General features: G+C 42.5%; 1 protein-coding gene across 1 annotated transcript; it reads right to left on the reverse strand.

Annotated features, from left to right (window-relative positions):
• Positions 1-773: 773 nt before the first annotated feature.
• Positions 774-20,761, reverse strand: alx4a (ALX homeobox 4a). Its single transcript, XM_035156047.2, has 4 exons — positions 20,361-20,761; positions 9,826-10,145; positions 3,963-4,091; positions 774-3,589 (listed from the first exon to the last, which is right to left on the reverse strand). The coding sequence occupies exons 1-4, from the start codon at positions 20,713-20,715 to the stop codon at positions 3,269-3,271; spliced, it is 1,125 nt and encodes a 374-aa protein (XP_035011938.1). The 5' UTR covers positions 20,716-20,761; the 3' UTR covers positions 774-3,268.
• Positions 20,762-22,318: the final 1,557 nt, after the last annotated feature.

The raw sequence follows: 22,318 nt of genomic DNA on the forward strand, positions 1-22,318 counted from the left end.
GTGCAATAACTTATTGTACTTTAATCACACACACAAAATATAACACAAGCATGAGTAAATTCTTACACTCATTTTCAAAAGTCAGCTTGAAGCCACAAACACTTAAAAAAAAAAAGTGAAACTCATAAGAATTACATGTCATGAGAAAATGTTCAAACACAACCTTTTGAAAACAAAACTTTACCATGTACCACCAAATTAACGAAAACAAAGTGATAGCGCTTGACTGCTTGACAAATTGTCTCACAAAATAAAACATCTAATTAGTAATATATCCAAGAGTTATATCCAACACTTCATTGAGCATGCACAGCAATGCACACAACGGCACACATCATATTGATCTATTTACTCCTGTACTGACTGTCTGACTTCAGTAGTATTAGAAAATGAGAAAAGTGGCACAGAGACGGACTTCATTCAGGAAGAGGAGGCCTTTGATGTAAAGATAGTTAAGGGTCTTGGTGGAGGACGACATGATTGGAGATTTGGAATAAAAAAAAACAACCGAAATACACAGAAAAGAGTGAAAACGGTGGGTGACTATTGTGTAAAACCTGAGCTACCACACAGTCGACATTAAACCGAGCAGGAGACAGACGGCCGTGTCTGTCCTGACACACAATACTGCAGTGCACATCCTCCACATGGCTGTGTTAATTAAAAAGCCTTCCTGGGTTGGCTGTACCTCGGACCCTGCGATGGGGGGGCTGCAGCTTTTGGCCCCTTGGACGTGGTGGAAGTGAGCAAAAGGAGAGACAGTGCGATGTGTTGAGGTGGGTGATGGGGGTGAAACTTTGAAAGCAGAGCCATGACAGCTGAGGGGGAAGCATGTGTGAGGCATGTTTGTTTTGCATTTACCCCTTGAGCGCAGCTGTGTGCACTGTCCTTTTCTCAGAACACCGGAACACAGCAGACGCCCTCACGACTCGCCCTCCGTCCAACCCCTCAGCCGGAGCAGAGGGGGGCCCCCGCCTGAACGTTCGCAAGGAGCAAGGAGACCCTCTCATTCTAGAGACATGTGCTCTTTACTCCCGATTAATGCATGTGCCTGGAATTTGGAGCAAAAAAAAAAAACTGCATGTGATTTGGACGACTCCGGGGTGATCTGCTCTGCTGACAGGTTATAGCCCCCCCACCTCCGCTTCTTGTACCTGCTACACAAGGAGGGTGAATGTGGTTCAGTTTAGCGAATTAGCAACGGTTGCTCTGCCTGAAGGTGTGCTACAGGGTATCGGGTTCACTTTTCAGAACCATGAAGACCTTTGTTATGCTTCTAGCCTCAATCAGGCCTCGCAAACAGAGGAAGAACGAGCATTACGTCATCCGTTGACCTCATCTGCTATTTCTGTCACTGGAGGAGGGCGCTACCGGCGGAAAACAAGCTTCGCTGTTTGAATATTTAAATGATGTGAGGATGTGCTTTGTGCTCAGAGAGATGACGCTGAGCTCTGGCTCCATTTAACCTCAACCTTGCCACCATCTTCGACTAAGAGACTCTGTTTAGCTAAAATGCATCAAAACTGATATAATACCAATATCTTCTGCTTCTCAGCCTAATTGTCATTTTTCAAACATGACCTGATGAACTTGTTTGAGGTTAAGATTTGCCGTCGGGCCCCCGATGCCTCCACGTTCCCATCAAGGACGGTGAACGCTGCCCAGTTACAAGTGGCAGAAACCAGAGCGTCAGAAACCAAGAACCTCAAATTTGTAAGTTATAAGATAACCAAAAAAAAACCAAAACAACTGATGTGCAGTGAGTCTGGGAGTTTGGGGTCAAAGGTCAGCTGCCCACTGTGCCTGGTTTGTAATCAGGGCTTTCTAGTTCCTCAGCTGTAACATCATTCCTGCAGGAATCCTCTGGCCTCTTCCTGTTGCCTCTCTCACACAGACTCAACACCATCGCTCAACATCCTCCAGATATGTCAGTGTACAGACACAAAGGTGTGTGTGTGTGGTGAACAGAAGCAGTTTGGTTATATCACAACTGCCTCTGAGATGTCATTAAAGCTCAGTGTGGATTAAAGCTGTTGCTCTCTGGTCGGTGGCCTCCTCTGTCTGGTTTTGACGCAAATCATGAAAGAAAAAAAGAGAAAGGCAAACGACGTACAGTATACGCCAGTGCTGCCATGAGCGTTTACCTGTCGGCCTCGACAGCCGGACCCAGTTGAGTTTAAGTCCAGTTAAAAGCTGCTGAACACTGACTTCCTTTCAGTGCTGCGAAGTGTCAACACACTGCGGAATCTCCACCAACCGCCTCTGTTTCAAAGGTGGCGGCTGCTGGTTTCGGCTGTTATTTCTGGCAGTGTGTCTGACTGACTGGTAGGCACTTCTCTCTCTGAAACTCCTGAGACTGGAAACGCACAGGGCACAGTCATGTCCACTTCGGATTCTTGTCTCGCTGAAAACAGAGCTGGCTCTGTTTTGGAGGCTGGCGCTCCCAGGCTCTTCAGCCCTGAGAGCAGCAGGCCCGCTGTGCCCCTCTCACACTCCCACACACACTTCCTCCTCCATCCCTTCCTCCGTCAGTGCGGCAGGTGGATGCCTCAGTCTGACCACACTAAAACAAACTGACTTCTAAAGGCCACAGAGGGGAGAAACACTTGTAACGTTCTCTAGTGAGTGAAACACAAGCCCAGAGGTGTTGGTTCAGAGTTTTGAGATGTGACAGATATCAACAGTTTTCTTTGCCTCAGCACCAGCGTGAAGATTGTCTTTTACAATAATACATACATGGCAAACTAAATTTGAATTTCAGGATGGATGCTGAACTTTATGTTGAATCAAACTAAGCAACAAAACGACAGGAGGGAAAAACACAGTAACACTCAAAACTTAAATAACACGGTAAGAATAAAACAGCACCTGAACAAAGAACTACACTGACAATGAAAGCACTGTACACAACAGAATTTCCTGTATTTTAGCAAATAAGTGCATGGATTTGTTTAAAAACTTTTTCTAAACCTTTCTCTCCTTCGCTTATAATCAGTAATACACTGCAACATCTGTTATACAGTACAGCACCACCTCCCACCAGGCTTTCCACGAAGAGAAATTTGGCAGTGCCATGACACTAATCTTAACAAATCTCTTGTTCTTGTCTCTTGGAGTATTCTTCATCCATCCTTGTATCTGCATCATTATTTTATTGCAACATATATGAAGGTAGTCACTGTTGCCTTTCGAATTTTCTATTTTTCGTGCCCCTCACGTCAAGCTGGGTTTGTCGAGATGTTTCTGGCGTCCAGCAAATACCAACACATCATGTGGCCCAGGATATGGCCGCACTGTGCTCTTTGGCCTTCATGCGCAAGGCGGCGATACTGGAGGACTTGCGGTCCGGGTCCATGTTGAGATCGTACGCGTTGATGCCGCCGGCCATGCCAGGAGACCCCCCGAACAGGCTGCCCATGTGAGCCTGCCCGACGTGACCTCCGGGGCTTGGCACGCCCAGAAAATCAGACATCCCGCTGGCAGAGTGGGGGTGAGGGGTCATGCAGGAGGTCACAGTGTCGCAGGGCACAACGCAGCCCGGCAGAGGAGACGCTGCGCTGCCGCCGCCGATCCAAGAAGGGTTCTGGATCTGGAATATCGACAGGAAATCAGTATTGTTAAAGAGTGATAGAGCTGCTGCTTTAACCACACTGCCTCTCTCATCTTTCTTATCAGACACAAAGACTGTACTGGTTGTACTGGCTGCTGGAGCCATACCTCAATGTTTCTAGTCTTTATGCTGAGCTAAGGCTCGATTCTCATATATATACAGGGCAGTGATATTAATCTTCTAATCTCACCCTCTGCAAGAAAATGAATAAACATCTTTCCCCAAAAATCTGACTAGTCCTTAAAAAAGAACATTATTGACTGAAATATGAGGGCTATTATATGGTCAATGGCCAGAATCAAAACAGTTTATGGCCTCAACATGTACGTGTACTGCAGTACTGATGATGTACCTGTGCGTAGTTCTCCGGACGCGTCAGAAGCGGCAGTTCATAAGCTGTGGAGAAGTGTGTCCGGACCTGCTGCATCTGACCAAAACGCTCCCTCTTCCTCCACTTCGCTCTTCGGTTCTGGAACCAAACCTGCAGAGTGACAATGTCCGAACGTTACACAACAGCCAGTTTATCTGAGAAAACCACAGGTCGGCACTTTCATTGGCTCAGCATCCAGTCTCGTTTGAAGGTGAGATGGAGAAATCGAAATTCAGAAAATGGAGAATCACATCTTGACCTTAAACAGGAAATACTCTTGAAAAGATACAAATCTAAGTTTCCCTTTAAAATGGAAAAATGATCCCATTGTGGTACTTCCAAAAGACCGAGAGGGTGAATATCAAAACCATCCGCAGGCAAACACAACCCAAAGGTGTCTTAAGTTATGCAAATGTTAGCTTAACTGAAATAATTAAAAAAAGGAAATTGTAAAGACAAAAATAAAAGTGACTTAGCCTGAGAACAGTTTTCTGCAATATTTATTGATCTAAATCTGAAGCAGTTGTTTATTGAAAGTAAAAAGAAAAAGAAAAAGAAAAGTAATCTAAATACATTTTAGATGAATGGGATTTAATAGGCTTTAGACGTAATGTGCCATGACTTAGTTCAAACCCAAATCTTAAAGGTTTGTTAAACGACTCTTGATCATAACTACCTGACAACAATGACATTTTCTGATTTGATTTATCTTTTTTATCAGCTCTTTGCTCACACTTCACTATAGATCTGCGGAGGCAATATGGGAGATTGAAACATGAGACGGGATTATAACTGGGGTTTGTTTGCATTTTCCTTTTTAATTTCCTGAGGCCTAAAGCTCCGGCTTTGAGTTGCTGTCTCCCTCTAAATTAAAGAAGCACACAGAGCGGAGGACATAATCCTTCTTTCCTTGATGTCTTCGTACATCCTCCGCTGCGCTGCCTTACTCAGAACTCACCAACCCAAAACTTCATGTCCAGGGATTCTTGAGAAGTGGGATAAAACAGGTTTCCACATTGACTTGATGTGTTTAAAAACTGCTTCCAGACTGTGTTTTAGAGCGACCTCCCACTTTTCAGATCACCATTAGGTTTCCTGTCAACACCATCACCACCAACCAAGGAACGGGTTTCATTTTCAAACAGGCAGTTCAGCAGAGATGTTATTTACCAGAACCGTCCTGGTCCTGTTGCCCTGAGTTGACAGGACACTGACGGGTTTGACATTATGCATCAGAAAATGGTAAAAGTATCATTTTAGTTATTCAAATATCATAAATCGAACGCAACCATTTTAGAATATAGGACTAGATGGTGAATATCTCTGGTACGTTTGATGGTCTTCTGCTTAATTTAAGTTACCAGCTACCAGTAGATGTTAGGTTGAACTGTAGGGTACTCTAACTCTCTAAAGGTAAATCTGACTTGTATGGCAGTACTAGGAAAGTTATGTAAAATCAAACGCAAACAATAACTAGAATGTCACTCAGTAGAGCACAAACCTCCACCAAGGCCCAACAGTCCCTTTATGAAACCACATGTAAATTCACTAGATCCAGATTTTTATTTGGATCTGCACCAAAGTGCACTCACGCATAAATATTAGTACCCTTAACATTTCAGATTTTTATCATCAAGATCCTTGAATTATTCAGACAGACAGACAGACAGACATATAGATGGTAGATATAGATGATAGATAGATAGATAGATGGATGGATAGATAGATAGATAGATAGATAGATAGATAGATAGATAGATAGATAGATAGATAGATAGATAGATAGATAGATAAATGCATAGATTGGTTGGTTGGTTGGTTAGTTGGTTAGTTGGTTGGTTGGTTTGTTGGTTGGTTGATTGATTGATTGATTGATTGATTGATTGATTGATTGATTGATTGATCGATTGATCGGTCACACATAGAGAATGGCTCTATGACACTTTAAGGTGAATGTGTGCTGCAGCCGGCTCAATGATTCTTTGTCACATGTCAAATTTCATGCTGGTCAACCTTCCAGGCAGAAGATACAGTAAACGGTCTTCCTCTTCACACACGTTGCTGGTATCATATCATCAGAACCCTCCTCACATCATGTACTGTGGTTGGTGTCATTTGGAAGTAATCTGTAGACGTTGTGCAGGACATTTTCTCCTCAGCTGTGTCTCAACATACAGTGTCACCACCAGCTCTCATCTGCTCACTCTGCTTTGTGGAAGGTCTGTTGGCCATTATACCAGGAGAACATATTTTTGTGTTGCACACACTGCGTCCTGACAGTAATTGGTAAAGACCTTGACAGCTTAAGTAGCTGGTGGACTTTCAATGAGGCTTTATTTATGTTTCAGCCCCAGAGAGAAAGAGCAGAGAAATGCCAAACTGGCCCCAGCAGGAGAGCTGTATGGGGCTGCGAACACTTTGAAGTGAGAGAGTGGCTCAGAGGATTGATAACCCGCCTCCGCTGTCACTCATGTCAGCTTCCACACCGAAGGAAAAAAGAAATCCACGGCTGAGCCTGGCTTCGCTTTTCCAACACCCCCAAAGTACTATTAATATCATGGAAACACCTCTGCCCACGGTTGTAGTTCATTAGAAATAAGTTTGTTCCCTTTTTCCCTGAAGTCCTCTGCGGCGTGATTTCATAACTCCTGTGCCAAATAAAGGTAAAACCAGGACACTAGTGAGGGGATTCAAAGAGAAATGTCCCAGAGAGTGTGAGATCTGACTTTATGTTATATACGTGTTGGTATATAAAAGTTTGAGATGCAGTTTATTCATTATAAACGCATGACTTTAATATTAAAAAATAGTTAACAGTCTAAATATTATGAATGTCGTCTTCTTTATGTTTTTAACCATTGATCTGATTATATGGATAATGAGAAATGTGTTACCACCACTAAGGAGGTTGTGTTCTCATCAACGTTTGTTTGATTGTTTGTTTATTTGTTTGTTTGTTTGTGTATTAGCGGCATTACTCAAGAAATACATGAACTTCAGTGGAAGGATGTGATACGTGTCAAGACAGAACCCATTCAATTTGGGTGTGGATCCATATTAGGAGGCGGCTCCAGGAAATAAAAGTCACTATATTCAACATTGCAAGATTTTTTTCCCATTTCCCAGGAAATAATTCATATAAAATGGATTATATTTACTTTATCATTGCTTCATCTATAAACTGTGTGAACATAATAGAAAGTCACAGTTTCTCAGACCCTGAGGTGACATCTTATGTTTTTTCAACAATCAAAAATCATTAAAAATATAAGTTAAGTATGAGACAAGACAAATGAAAACAGCCAATTCTTTCAATCTTGAAGACGAAACCATTGATGATTTGTATTTTTTACTTAAAAAAAAAAAAAACTCAATTGATTATCAAAACAGTTCCTAATATGTTTCTGGGACATAATTTCCTCAGTTAAACATGTGACCAATTTATCAGACTCACATATAAATGGCTTGTGCTTCCTGAATTATATACTGTATCAAAGCATATTTTTTTATTGCCTTTTTAAAATTGTCTCTCACATGGACTGAATTTAAAGGCTCCCAAAAAAGTGAAGCCAAAGCATCTCAATCGCCACCTGGTGGCCGTCTGCTGGGTAGGTCATAAATCCCGCCTCCTCCGTGTTAGTGGATGGGATATGGGCCAAACAAAGTCAAGCACAATTCAGATACATTTTTCTCAAAGAGGGTTTCTGTCATTTTAGTTAGTTCATATCACACTGATATATGTCAGTGCTCATTTTTCCGTTAAGTTTGGTTTTAATTAGTTATTTGATGCTATAAAAATGGGCTGAGACATCTTGAACAGCTGAGACTAACTCGTGATTGGTCGAGTGCACGTCTGGCTCCATCCCCCAGTTGCTACTGCACAGACTCTTCGTATCCAGGATCATTTTGTTTAATTTCTGGATGGTGGGAGGAAGTGGAGACGCGTCGTCTCTCATCAATCAGAGAATTCACTTCCTCTTAGTCGAACAAGTAACTTTGTTTATTTGTAGAATGATGGGAATGACTTGACTATTTCAGCATTTCTCTGATTTAGGCGCGGCCTCTTGCAGGAACCAGCGTCTCCTCCATCTCTCGTACAAATCAGCGTTTCCTGTTATTTCATCTCCCGTTGACTGTTTGGATCCATAAACTCATGCTGACACCTGTGTTTGCCTGGTGAACTCCACATGTCAGATGCCATCTCGGCTCTCGGAGCTCTCTGGCCCAACACAACGGCAAATCCGAGAGATGTGATGTTTTTGAAACCCCGTAACCTCTGACCCCTGACCCCCACATGTATCTGTTGTGCATATGACTCAGATCTGAACTTTCTCCCTTTGAAACCCAGAGAATAAAAAAAGCAAACAACCCTGAGACCCTCCGTTTTTTTAACTGAGAGCTGATTTTTTTTTCCTGTGCGTGTGAGAACCATCAGACAATGAGGTGTAACATCACACTCCACAGATTATACTCTCTTTACCATCTTGCTCGTCCATTTCAAAAGTTAAAGCAAACTTTTGCAGCGGTAAAGATTTTTTTTATTGACTTTTTTCTCCGTCCAGATGCAGAATTCATGAGCTGTGAGTCGGTTTGCGTGTGAATGAGTGAATGAGAGCAGATCCCTGCTCTCTGACTGACAAGGCATCTCATGTCTTTTATCTTTTCAACTTGAGTGTTTGAGAGGGCCGCTGGGAGAGCCGAGGGCTGTAAAGCTACATCCATCTGAGGCAGGCAGTTCTGTGATAGTACGAGCAGCAGCGCAGAGCGGAGCGGAGCAGCATACCTTCAGAGGTTTGAGTTATAACCCTGTGGCTGCACAGACTTCCTGTGTTTCCCTGCAGACCGCTTCTGGCCACTGTTCCAGCTCATCGTGTCGAAGGTGACTTTTAATAGTTTCTTATCTCGTCACATCGCGCACAACATATAACAACGCAGCCATGTTTGCATTCATTTCAGCAAAAACTGGAATATGATTCGCCTCGAAATTCTGACGTGACCTCGTAATATCAACTTGCTCAAAAGCCCATGGGAAAGGTTTCACACCTTCCCCCCGGAGACCACAGCAGGGACACATTCTTGTCTGGACAGGATGTTAATGAAAGAAAAACACAGAAAATCCCGGGGCTTTAGTCGTCCACGGTGCACGCGTACACGCCACACAAATGCAGAAATGGTGGAGGTCTCGTTCTCTGTTCGCCGGGGTTGGAATGCATTACAGCAGCCATGACTGGTTTGGATGCAAATCAGGGCCGGGAGGTCACCACAGGGGTTCAGCCGCAGAGGTGCAGTACACCTCGGGCTCGACCAGCACCTGAACTGAATTCAGCTGGAAAGGCCGTTGATACCATACCAGGGAAACACATCAGAGCCGAACAAGTCTTGTCACATGGTGATGAAAGCCTGCTCCCCTCCAACTGCACATATGAGGCCCAGGCTGCAGCTTGAAACCTCAGCCCCCCCGGGGCCCCCTGGCCTCTGTTAGCTCCCACTCCCCCACTCTCTCCCCACGACTCCCAGATAAATCTCTCGTGTTGTTCTGTGAGTGACGTTATCTCTGCAGAGCTGCAGATGTTGAAGGATCCATGAGGATGTGTTGTTTAAACATTGTTCCGCTGCGATGAATAACTTTTTTCTTTTACTTATTGATGTGACGGCCATATGGTTTCATGAAGCTGCTGCAACCATTCGACTTTTAGTGTAAATAGAACGTTTTTAAATTAACCTCCCTCTGTGATGAAAGATCTGAGATGTTTGATGGTTTGTTTTCTTTCCTCAGAGCAATTTGCTATTTTTAAACCAATTTAGCTCCACATGAAGTTTCCCTCAAACGCTGTTGTTGCTTTACCTGCACACGGGCTTCAGTCAGGTCCGTCCTCAGCGCGAGCTGCTCCCGAGCGTACACGTCAGGATAGTGCGTCTTCTGGAAAACCTTCTCCAGCTCCTCCAACTGGTAGCTCGTGAAGGTCGTGCGGTTACGTCTCTTCTTGCCTTTGTTGCTTTCGGCGCCATCGGCTTTGTCCATAGGGCTCGATAGGTCGGTGCCTGGCAGCCTGTCAGAGGCCGGCTTGACACCTTGATCCTTCAAAGTCAGGTAGCTGGTGTCCATTCCAGGTGGGTCGGAGTCCGGGCCCAACTCGGTGTCGGTCAGACCTGAACCGTCTTTACCTGCAGAGACAGGGAGGAGAGGAAACTGTTAGAATTTCATCAGGATTGGAACAATGGACTCAAACCAGATCTGTCTGGATTTGTTGCCCTCTGACCAAAGATGAACGTGAAAATAAAGGGAAGTATGAAAGTCATTACAAGATGTCGAGCAGAAAGTTGTGTAATGACTTGGCTACGAGAGACACAGCCTCTCACTATGAGAGGACAACGTACAGTGAGATAAATGAGCATCATGATCTACTGCTATTCTTCTGGGTTTTAGGCTGCATGGCACAGTGAACTGATCTGAGTCATGTGTCTGGATTCTCAAGATGAAAACGACAATAAAGTACAAGAGGAAATCTGTTAATATTCAGACTTCAAAGCTCTTTAACTCTCTCTCTCTTTAGTGCATTGCTCAAAGTTGGTGGAACTGGATTTTTACTGTACTTTTCTGGCATTTTTTCTTTTGGGAAACATCTCAAGTCTCCACACACACAAAATGCACGGTTTCATCCAGTGTTTTACCCATAAGCAGCAGCTGCTGGAACAGAAATGACAACTGACACACTGCAGTGCTGTTTCTCAGCTTTCTGCGAGGATCTTAATCTCACATCCAACAAGTCCTGCCAATTACAAGACAAATGTGTCAGAACAACACAGACACTGGGCAGATTACAATGGAACTTGGTGGAAGGATGTGATATGGGCCAGGGAAGGTTCCATTAGGCTCCGGATCAAGAGGCAGATCCAGGATTTTTTTTTACTTTCTTTAACATTGTGAGATTTCTCTGATTCTCTGAATAATTCATGGCTCTTTATGAAAAAATACAGACATATTTATGGGGCTGGTATTGATGAATGTGATCGTTTTGGTGCAGATGAAAATCCAGATCTAGAGAATTTAAATGTGGTTTCATGAGGGGACTAGGCGTTCGAGTGGCAAATAAACAGTAATAATGATGATACTTATCCTTTTCCTCTGGCAGTTTATTCCTCTCTGGTGATACATTTGTAGGATCATTGCTGAGTTTGTGTGTTGATTTGTTTTTTCTAACTCGCTGTGTAATTGATGCATGACCTGGATCACCGGCTGCTTCTAGGACCCAGTTGCTGTAGTTTGTGATTTGGTGGAACAAGACACCCTGCCCTTAATTTTGAGACTGGCCAAAAGTTACGGCTTTTTTTATGTTTTACAACAACCATCACCAACCTCTGCCTCACACACACACACACACACACACACACGCACACGCACACACACACACACACACACACACACACACACACACACACACACACACACACACACACACACACACACACACACACAGACAGACAAACACCATCCTTTCCTCCACTCAGACTCTGTTTATCAGTCTTGCATGTGATTGAGGTTAATCAAGTCCGTAAAACACTCGGTCACCTGGCGGCAAGACCGTCACAAGTCATTTGCCGGGGAGTAAACTGTAGCCATGAGAAAAATGAGAGCGATCATTGTTCACTGTCACACACGCGCGCACACATGCTTGTTTCATGGCTGCAGCTTAACAGTAAAACCTCAGGCAGCTCTCTGATCATAAATTTCCATAGCCGTGTCTCTGCCAGTGTTCTTGTCTAAGCTGGCAGCTCTTTTCTCCCCACTGCTGCCCTTCACTGCACTCACCAGTATCTCACACACACCTTTGGATTAATACACATTCCCATCATGTGTACAGGACATGCTTCCACCCTGCCCAGTTTGGCCTGTGAGCCGTACTTTTTTCCGTCTAATGACGACAGCGCCGCACCTTCCTGCTCCTCAGTACCATCTGAGGTGAAGTTATTTTCAGGGACGCTCATCTGCCCATCCTGCAATTTGTCAGGTTAGAACCAGGAGGTGTGTGCTCTCATTTGAGCTTGGTGTGCAATTCTCAGCCCAAACACACACACACACACCCAGTGACCCTAAACCACAGCCATGTTGGGTAATGTGCTGCAAGGTGAGGTGATAGAGTGTCTCACAGACACAGGCACAAAATGGCAATAATAACAGCATCAACCAAAACATCTTCGACATAACCATAAGTTAGTTTGACATTATGTTATAAAAGCTGAACAGAAGCAAGAATAATTATTTATTGGGGACATGTTATACTGACTTATTGTATTGAGGAGTGAGTGTTAAAATATGTCAATGCAAAACTTGGTGTTGATACGGTTAAATCTGTCTTTTGGTACTAATTCTAAAAAATTGTTGCTCTATGTACCTTAATTTGAGGAAATGACTCTTATTTTACTTTACAAAAAGCCCAACTATACATAAATGTTGTCCAGATACAAACAGAAACATTTTAAGGTCAGATAAGCAACTGAGTGAATCTGAAAAATGTTTCAGTGTCTTTGGTTTTTGGTTTTGGTTTTTCGTTGGCACCAAGAAAACTACAGAGGTTTTACTGACACATGGTGCTTGTATCTCAGTCAGTTGGGGCCTTGCTGAAATAAGTTATATGCACCGTCTCATATGAAGCTGCTGTTTTATTTTATTCACCCTTGCAAGGAGAGCGTAACCCCCACTGGTTGGAGACCCCATACTGCACACAATGCAGATATTATATTGTATCACAGTAATGTATTGTTTAACGGTGACCAGACCAGATGCTATTCATCTCTGCGAGATCCAGTGAGCAGCGGCTCTCTGGTTTCTGAGATGTTTACTCAGCAATGCTGGAAGTGGATTTGGGCTGAGGAGCCATGTTTTGGTGGCAGACCTCTTGCTCGGGGTCTCAACCCCCGCAGCACTGCCTCGCTGTTGGGTTTGAAATGGAGCAAATGGGCTTCACCCGACCAAAACCCTCCCTGGATGTTTCATCCTATTTCCCCAGCGCGGCACCCACAGGCCCCACAAGGCGAGAGCTGTCAGACTGTTTGAAATCATGAGGCCTCTCCCTGATCAAAGACCGTTGTTTATATCGCATGTCACTAATGTTTTCTTGGCAGGAGTGGAATATTGTGACAGTCTCCTGCTTGTTATCCGTGCGATCCGCTGTAACTGTGAGGCTCCCCAGCACTGCCCAAGGTGAACAGCGTCGGGCCCTCCTGCAGAGAACTCACCATATGTACCATGAACATAAGAAAGTCTTACTGTAAACAACGCCTGTCACGATATCATCTCTGTGCAGAGAGACTGAGAAAAACGTGCTGCATCAAAAACAATCTCACTGTTGAAATTCAAAAACAATCACGATTTGCTCTATCTTCAATTACACAAGCGACAGTTTCAGCTCACACCTGCACGTCTCCGTCCCGACAATATTCCAGCAAACTCACGACTAAAATCCATTTTTTACATTTTCGGATTAACATGCCACGCAAAATGTTTTGTGTTGCAACCACAGAATGTTCTGTTTCAACTGCAGAGGGTTCAACAGTCAGCATCTGTTCAAATTACCCTGCACAGTGCGGAGAGCAGGGTCGGCAGCTCTGTGCGGTGGGCTCAGAGAAAGTTCTGCAAAACTTCAATACACACAAAAGTGCCTCAGAATAAGCTGAGCAGCGATTTACAGTTTATGTCATGTGTAAATTTCCACACACGGGTTTGTAAACAGGTCTAAATTTTCACATGCAGCGTACACAAGAGTGAAATATTTATCTGGAGTACGTCACAGTGTGTCTCTAATGGCGTTGACATCAGAATCAAAATAAGGATTAGCTTCCACCGGGCCTCATTTTAATATCGCGAGGTGGTTCCCGTGAGGATATCGGGACAAAAACAATGTTCTCCTGGGTCAGACATTCAGCGCGGGCGGCTCTCGACCTAATTCAGAGTTGAAAACGAGGGGGCAACATCAAAGTGTAATTTAACTGGCTGTAAAGTGACAGGGCACCATCCGTGCCTCTTTATTGACTGGGACGACTGGGGTCAGCTCATAGTGTTAAGAGGAAACACTATAAATTACACAGCGCACGGCAACTGAGAGAGACTTGTTCCTCAAACTCAAAAAAAAAAGAGACGAGGAAGAAAAAAGGTAAACGTTGTTTAACTAAATGCCGAGAACGGAAGAAAGGAAATGTCTGAGCAAAGTATTTATTTGTACGTGTTTTACCGACTTAAAAATGGATTAGGATGTAGCGTGGAGCTTCGAGCTGTGGATTCCTCTTAAGTCTTGCTTGGCTGCAGAGACAGAGGCAGACGGAGACGCTGATTCTGTGTCGGCTGAACAATCAAGTCAAGACAGTGGAGTCAAGTATATACGGTGAACTTACAGTTACTTATTAACACGTCCGGCAGTGATAGAACAACATCATCATTAATTTAGAGTCGTGTTTCTGGTAATTTGATGAATATATGAGCAATGTTCACTCTATTTTTGCTCTGATTTTGGTCTCTACCGATTCCTGAGGGACTTCTCTGACTTCTTAGCTTCTGAATGCTCCACAATGTTCCCCAACTCGTCAATAAATATGTCTCTCTCTGCCATTTGATGACTGAAAACTGCTGTCAGACATGCAACCAACTTGGGACATTTTCCTGAACTTACATGTCTGAGTGAGTTGCTCCTGACATTAAATATACAGAAAATGTCAGGAAAATTCAGCAGGAAAATGTCCTGAAAATGTACAGCAAGTGAATGTTGATAACATTTAAAAAACTTGAGGTATGTAAAATTGTAAGAATACAAATATCTCAGGATGAAAAAGAGTCTGACGAAGATGCAAACTTGGAAAGACAATGAGACTCATGAGCTTTTAGTTATAATGCGGATGCTGCATGTGAAACGCTGTGTGTGCCTCATGCTCTATACCCACCCCTCACCTGCAGTGTGTTCCAGAAACGTTCCTCCTGCTACGCTCTCTGTTTCTACCCAACTTTCCAGTATTTTTCCTGAGTGCATATCTGTAAACGGCTCATGACAACAATGGCTGTGAACTCAACAGAACATATGACCCAGACAGCTCAACACAAACTACTGAAACATCTCTACAAAGCGAAGGGGAGCTGCATTTTCAGATTATCACTCTCTTTAGCCTTATTACTTTGAGCTACCACTTTCACATTGTGACATTGTTTACACGTCGACACGATAAATGGTTATTTTGTATAATTGTTAAATTATAAAGAGATAAATTTAAATCTTAATATTTATTCGACCTCTGCTAAAGATACAGACAAGTCTCTTCTAGAAATGTAACCTCATCTCAAATAGCACGACCAAGAACTTGCTTTGTGTGGTGTCAGGTGCATGTGTCAAAAATACACACACACACACACACACACACACACACACACACACACACACACACACACACACACACCACCCATAGATATAATGTGTTTTGCACACTACTGCTTTGATTTGGAAACAGTTGATGTGTCTTACAGACCGAACCTCCGCGAATAAATCTATTACTTTTTTTTCTTTTCGTGATTCCGAACCATTAACTTTGAAATTCAACACTGTTGACTGAGGAGAGCGATTAACCATTTCAGCCGGCTGTGCAAAATTCACATACCAAACAATAAAATCCATAAAGTCTGAGACAGATAAATCAGCTCTCACACTCTTTTCCTCGCGCTCTTCCCCCCGGTGTCTCTCTCCCCCCCACCAGCTCTCTTCCAAATGTTTCCCTCAGACCTTGGAGCAAAACAGAGTTTCCCTCATCTTGTGTTTTTGTTGTCTGATCGGAGGAGAACATTCCATCTGAGTGGGAAAACGCTCTAAAGAACCTTATTTTTTTTGTTGCATAGAAAAATACTTTGCTGACAAACTGACTTAACAACATCGTTTCTTCCAGGCAAAGGATTCATGGACGGAAAAATCTGAATATTCAAACATTAGTCTGAGGACACAAAATGCAATTTTCACCAGCTGAGATATGACTCCCAACAGTGCTGCAACAATTCTGTAAAGGTTTGAGAAACACAACTCTCTGTGAGGCTCATAAGAAATAAAAAACTGTCAGACAAGGAAATCAAATGAAATGGTCAGTATCTTAAGGCCTGTGAACCCAACAAACTTAATCCCAGGAATTAGAGTTGGTTTGGAAAGTTTAACGACTAACAGCTATCGGCTAAATGTATTGACGCAGCCTTGGAAACTGTTTTCCTGAATTTTTAGACGATGTGTGTTTAGATTCTACTTTTAGAACTTTTCCCTCTTCCTTTGAAATGTTGCTTTTCGATCGGTGAAGCCATGTGACTTTGCACAAGGAGGTAACACTGTAAGAAAACCTCAACCATGTTCTCTGAAAAACTGTCGTCCATGACTGTTGAGAATGCACATAAAAAAAAAAGGAATCTGCACCGGTGTCATTTTACATGAATCGGTGACAAAGAGACCAAAGGAAGTCCTGAGCCGCTCGGCCGTGCTGCTCTCACTCGGCCATGCAAACTGAGCCTGATGTAAATTGCCCTGCCAAACTTCAGGCCAAACGCTGAAATGAACCTGAGTCGGTGTCACCTCCACTCAAGTCACTGACTGGCTGAAGTGTGCCCCGCTTGTCTGGGCGTCTTGGCTGGTTCCCATTACTCCCTGCTCGAACCAATCAGTGCGGACGGACGCCACAAGAGGCTGAAACGGTCGAGTTGTTGGGGATAAAGACGAGGAAGGAAGAAACGGACAAAAGAAGAGATCTTCATTTTGGGCTCGGCCTCACAAAGCAATGCAGTCACACCTGAATGTTGGTCACCGTGGAGATAATGGAGATAACTGGATCTAATTCCTGCTTAGCCTGAAAAGCAAGTTATGGTTTGAGCTGCAGCCTTTTATGTTTTCACATTACACCAGTGCTGTTGTTGTTGCTGCAGCAGCGTCATTACCCTGCACATCTCTGTCTCTGTAAAAGACTGAAAGTGACAAAAGACACGGCCCCGTTTTCATCAGGCCTACGAGTCCCCACACATCCTCTGTGTCATTGGAGCAGTGAAATGTTTACTGTGTAAAACTGGACTCCGAATGTTGCAGAAAGCTCTGCTCTGACACCAGAGACGTACAAATGGCTGTTTCGAATGGATTCTCTCTACTGTGTGTGTGTGTGTGTGTGTGTGTGTGTGTGTGTGTGTGTGTGTGTGTGTGTGTGTGTGTGTGTGTGTGCGCGCGCAGAGGAACTCGCTCTCCTCTCCAAACAGATGAGGGCAGGGAAATGGAGCTAAAGGTCAGCACCCTCAGACACAGGGACATCATCAAAAGAAGAAGGGTTTGGTCTCTGGAGGTTTATGAAGACATGTGATGCTTGAAAACTTTCAAACTAAGTGAGTGAGTGAATCTTGTTCAGAGTTTTATTATTTCAAACAAGGAGCTCCTTTGCCAGTTTTATATTGATACAGTAAATATATTTATATAAATATATTTTTCATCGTTTGGTGTCCAGTCTGTTTGTTTCTACAACTTCAATGTACATTTTTAGATGTGGTCAGTAAATTAAGAAAAACTTTGAGGTACTTCCACTTTGTGGTTCTTCAACTTTATAGTACTCCACTTTACTTTACTTTACTTGGGTATTCCATTTCTACAAAAAAGAATGAAAGATAGCTGTTGTTATTTACTACATTTATTCATTTCATTTCAGATTAATATTTGATACAAAAATAAATTCATCACCTGTGACAACATGCAAAGTTGATAAACTACAATATTTAAATGCTGCTTGCATGTTAATTCATGGGAACGTTCTGCATGAGTAATTTGAACTTTAATGACCTATATTCAGCCAATAAGTATATTTTTGAATTCAGGATTTTACTTATACTCACGCTCTACATTGTTGTTTTGATATTTATACTTGAGGCTATTCGCTGAGTGCTCCTTCTAGCTGTATGTTTTAGTCCGTTTGATTCGTGGAGTTTTGTATTGTTGAAAGGCAGCTCTGACTCTTTCCTCTCCCTCTGCTCTGTGCGCCTCTTCCATGCTTCCTTCATTTCAGTAACATCCCCAGCGTCGGTGTGTTGAGTGAGAAACACAATGAACCTGTGTTTTAGTGACTTTAACGAAGGTAAATGTTTATCAGACACCTCTGTTTCACATCCCAGTCATCACATCTACTCTGACAGAACAAATCAAACCACGAATAATAACGATGAAACAAAATACTTGGACAAAAGAAACGAGTCAGGAAGTAAAATACTGCAGCATTTTCCAATAAAGTCCATAAAGACATCAGGAATCATTTCTCATCCCGTCTCCAGTCAATTCAGCAGATTTTACTGCTGAATTCAACTCAGTGAAAATACGCGTAAATACATCTTCACACGACTGACACATGAAAGTGAAGTTTATTTTTTAATGCACATCGTGATAATTATTATAATTAATAATTAGTAAAAAAACATTGAGTCACATCGCCGACATGTTTTTTTTCTACAGTGTGAATCCGGTTTTTATTTATTTAATAAAACAATAAAGCATAGACAAGCTGCACTGACATATTTCAATCTAAATATACAGATTGTAAATATTATAAATTTGCTCTTCCTATATCAACAATCGATTGATCTCTGCCTATTAGGGCAGTAAATTAAATCAAAAGAAGGCGGGAGCTGAAATTAAGTTTAAAATCCTTCTTAATAATATAGGGATTAGAGGGAATTCTTTTATATAATAACATTTTTTCGTTTGGACTAAATATTTTATTTTACTTTATTTAATCTTGACCGGATCTTTGTCAAAGTTAAAAGGTAATAAAAACTTAACAGCCTTTATAAAAACACTGTGGAGAAAATGTTGATCTCCGTCCTCGACATGTCGGAGCTGTAAAAGTAGTTTTTTTTTTAAAAGGCTGATTTTCCAGAAAGCGTCCAAACATCTTTGAACTAAATCTACTAAACATGTCAGAGTAACAGTGACGGACACGCGGCTCTGTGGCTTCAGTCAAATAAAAACACAGTAAAAAAGAAACGATTCCGTCTTTTTACACAAGGATGTTTTTTTATTCTTTTTTCTATGTCATCTAATTTATCTGATGTTATTTTATTGTTGCGGTCGTAACTCATTCTATTTGGGGTTCAATTATTTACTGTGTGTTTGGACGTGATAACGAGGCGTAATGTTTACACAGCAGCTCGAGTCATTCTGAGGAAAAGAAAATGTGTTTGTTTATTTTTTTGTTTGTTTGTCTGACTTGTGATTTCTGTGCCTCTGTTCTTTACAAGTTGTTTATTAAGCTGAGCGCATAAATACACTTTGGATTAAAATATATAGGACTCACTCTCAGTATAGCAAATATTATGTGAGTGTGTCCACGTTTTATTTTGTTGACACATCTAGTTCCTCCGCTTTTTATTGTGTGTGTTTTTGCAGTCGATATTTCCAGGTGAGTGTGTTGCTGCTGCTTCAAAGTGGCCTCCTGCCTAATGAGGTGACCCTTTTATTTACACCCCCATCATTCACCCATTACAGCCGCGTCCCCGCGCAATTACGTCTAATTGGAGCCAATCAGGGCAGAGCAATGAAATGAAAATATTATCAGTTTGGAGCTCGCTATTTGTGCCATCTGAAAACCTGTTAATTCAATTGTCCGACTCAGCTCCAATGTTGAGGATTGTAATGCAGATTATCGCATTAAACGCGCCCTAATTTAATTTTGATGGCCAACGGGACAATCTGATAGCCGGGAAGATTATGGCTCTTCTCTCAACTGTGTTACGCACATAAGTCCCGCACGGGCCACGTCGTAACGAGCTGGGATGTAAGTGTGTATCCCGCTGCTGCTGCTGCTGCTGGAGACAAAAGGTTCACGATGCGCTTTTACGCACGGAGGTTTTCCATCGTGGAGGAGAATTTGAGACAAAACATAGAAGTTGAACCTCTATAAATCATTTTTGGATACGTTCTTTTACCAGTCGGACAGTTAAGAAACAACTAACGTGTAAACTAAGTTTTGTTGGTTCCCTAAAGGAACCACAAATGGCCTGGTTCTGCGTCATGCGCCATCATTTGCGTCCGGGAATTCCTAACCGCATAGTCAGGCTCCATCTGCGGCGTTTGTGGGTAGAAGTTGAGAAAGGAGCGACCACTGACAGGTTACAAACTCTTCTGCCCGTGTGTTAGATCATCAGACATATAATTAATGTTTCACAGAAGCGCACGGCTCTGAGAAACCCTTCCCATATACCAACTACTGGTGCATAGACTATAATTCTTGTCATCCATGTCTGCTGCGTAATGAAAGCTTGGCACCTTCTCACCTTTCCATCTCCAGCACACCCCTGCAACTCAGTCATCTTAAAGTTTACTTTTGTATTCTTTGATTTCCACTCACCGTAGCAGGGGATGAGCCCTCCGTTGTGTCCCCTCTCCGGGTGCAGCTTGCCTTCCTCGGAGGACGTTTTGCAAGACGACCTCTGCATAAACAGGTGGTATTTACCGAAAGTGCCTTGCCCAGCTGCGGCGGCATCCAATGACTGGCACTCCTGCTGGAAGGGGCTCCGGGACTTCTCTCCGTACGCCTGACCTTTGTTGGGCAGGAAGGCGGTGGGGCTGTATTTGGTGTCAGTGGCCGGGAATGTCCTAAAGTGGTCCGCCTGGTGATCCCTGCCTTGCGCTGCTGCAGAGGGGCTATAATATGAATCCATGGATGTCATGTCGCTGTATGAAACGCAGGTCTCGGTGTCCATGCCTATAAAAAAAGTGAAGGAAAGAAAAATACCAAACTCTCTCTCTCACTCTTTCTCTCTCTCTCTCTCTCTCTCTCTCTCTCTCTCTCTCTCTCTGCAGACGCCCCTTCCTCTACCTCTACACACACACACGCACGCACACACTCACGCACATGCACGGAGAGAGAGGCTGCGGCGCGCACCAGAGCGCAGCTGGGTTTGGTTATAAAACGATTCAGATCTTTTCTAGGAACCACTATCGTTGACCAAACACTCCAAACTCCCCGCAGGTTTGAGGAGAGTTACACAAACGTGTCTGCGCTCAGAGGATGAGACTCACAGCTCCCGGCTCTCTGGACCTCTCTCTCCCAAACTGATTAATGCTGATGACATGAACGAGTTGGGCCACTTATTAGCTGGAGGACAAAAAAAGGTTCACAAAACAGGGGCGGGGGGCTTAACACATGACATTAATGTAATTTGGATATGAATATAGCCCCATGAGTGATGGCACTGGGGCGGAGAGGGCACAATTTTACGCTTCATTCGCAATGGTTCATCAAGGGCAGCTCAGACTCAGTGTTCCTGCTGCTCTGTGGTGAAACAACAGTTAAACATGAAGAATCGATCATTTCTTTTAAGTATGGGTCTTTTATTACTTTTGCTTCTATTCAATAAGGAGTAGAACATTTTCTAATGTTGATACTTATATTAAATATGACTTCTGAACGCTGTAAATATTTATATTTGATCATTTTCCAAAGAACACTTTGGATCATCAATTCTATATTTATAATTTTCATTTCATTGAACAGTTTGGACTGCTTTCACAGTCTGTGAATATTTCAACATTGATGTTTAAAATTTTGCTTAGCCTGTGTATAACTCTTGATAATAATATATTGTAATTTTACAGCTTTTGTGTCTCAGTGGTGAGCTATTGAGAAAAATGATATTTATGTGCGTGCAAACATTTAAGAAAGCCTCTCTCTACTATTCAAGACATTATTTAGAGGCTTGACACTCTGCAGACTGGAAAAGTTAAACACCCTGAAAAGAAAATCAACGTAATTTCTTTGTAGACAAACTGTCTACAAATTCCTTGGGAGACAATCGTCTTCAAACAAATGACGACATTAGAGGTCAATCCATTATTGGCTATAACTGGAAAGTTGTCCACAATAACAAAAAACAGTATTTTTTGAGGCCCTGTGTATTGTACGGCTCATGATGCTGAAATAACTAAGTACACTTGTCTAAATTGATAATACAACAAATTGCTAGTTCATTTTTTAATATCTTTGTATTTGTCTTGGTTGGAAATCAGATTTTGAAAATCTCACTTTTTGTCTAATTCTATAGCTTTGTTTCCCATCCACCACCTAATACACTTATTAATATGTAAATAGGCCCTTAAAATGACAAAGACTATGAAATACAATTTTATTTCAATATAATTCATGACAGTAAAATTTATTTTAGTACAATATATTTAATTGAGTTTTATTTTAAGCAAAAAAACATCTATTTAAAGTGAATTGTCTCCTTAAAGGACAATATTTTATGTCCAATAATATTTTTGGATCTTATGCTTATACAGTTGTGATAAACCATTGATTTGAAA

This window comes from Hippoglossus stenolepis, chromosome 1 (genome assembly GCF_022539355.2).
Source record: "Hippoglossus stenolepis isolate QCI-W04-F060 chromosome 1, HSTE1.2, whole genome shotgun sequence".
NCBI lineage: Eukaryota > Metazoa > Chordata > Actinopteri > Pleuronectiformes > Pleuronectidae > Hippoglossus > Hippoglossus stenolepis.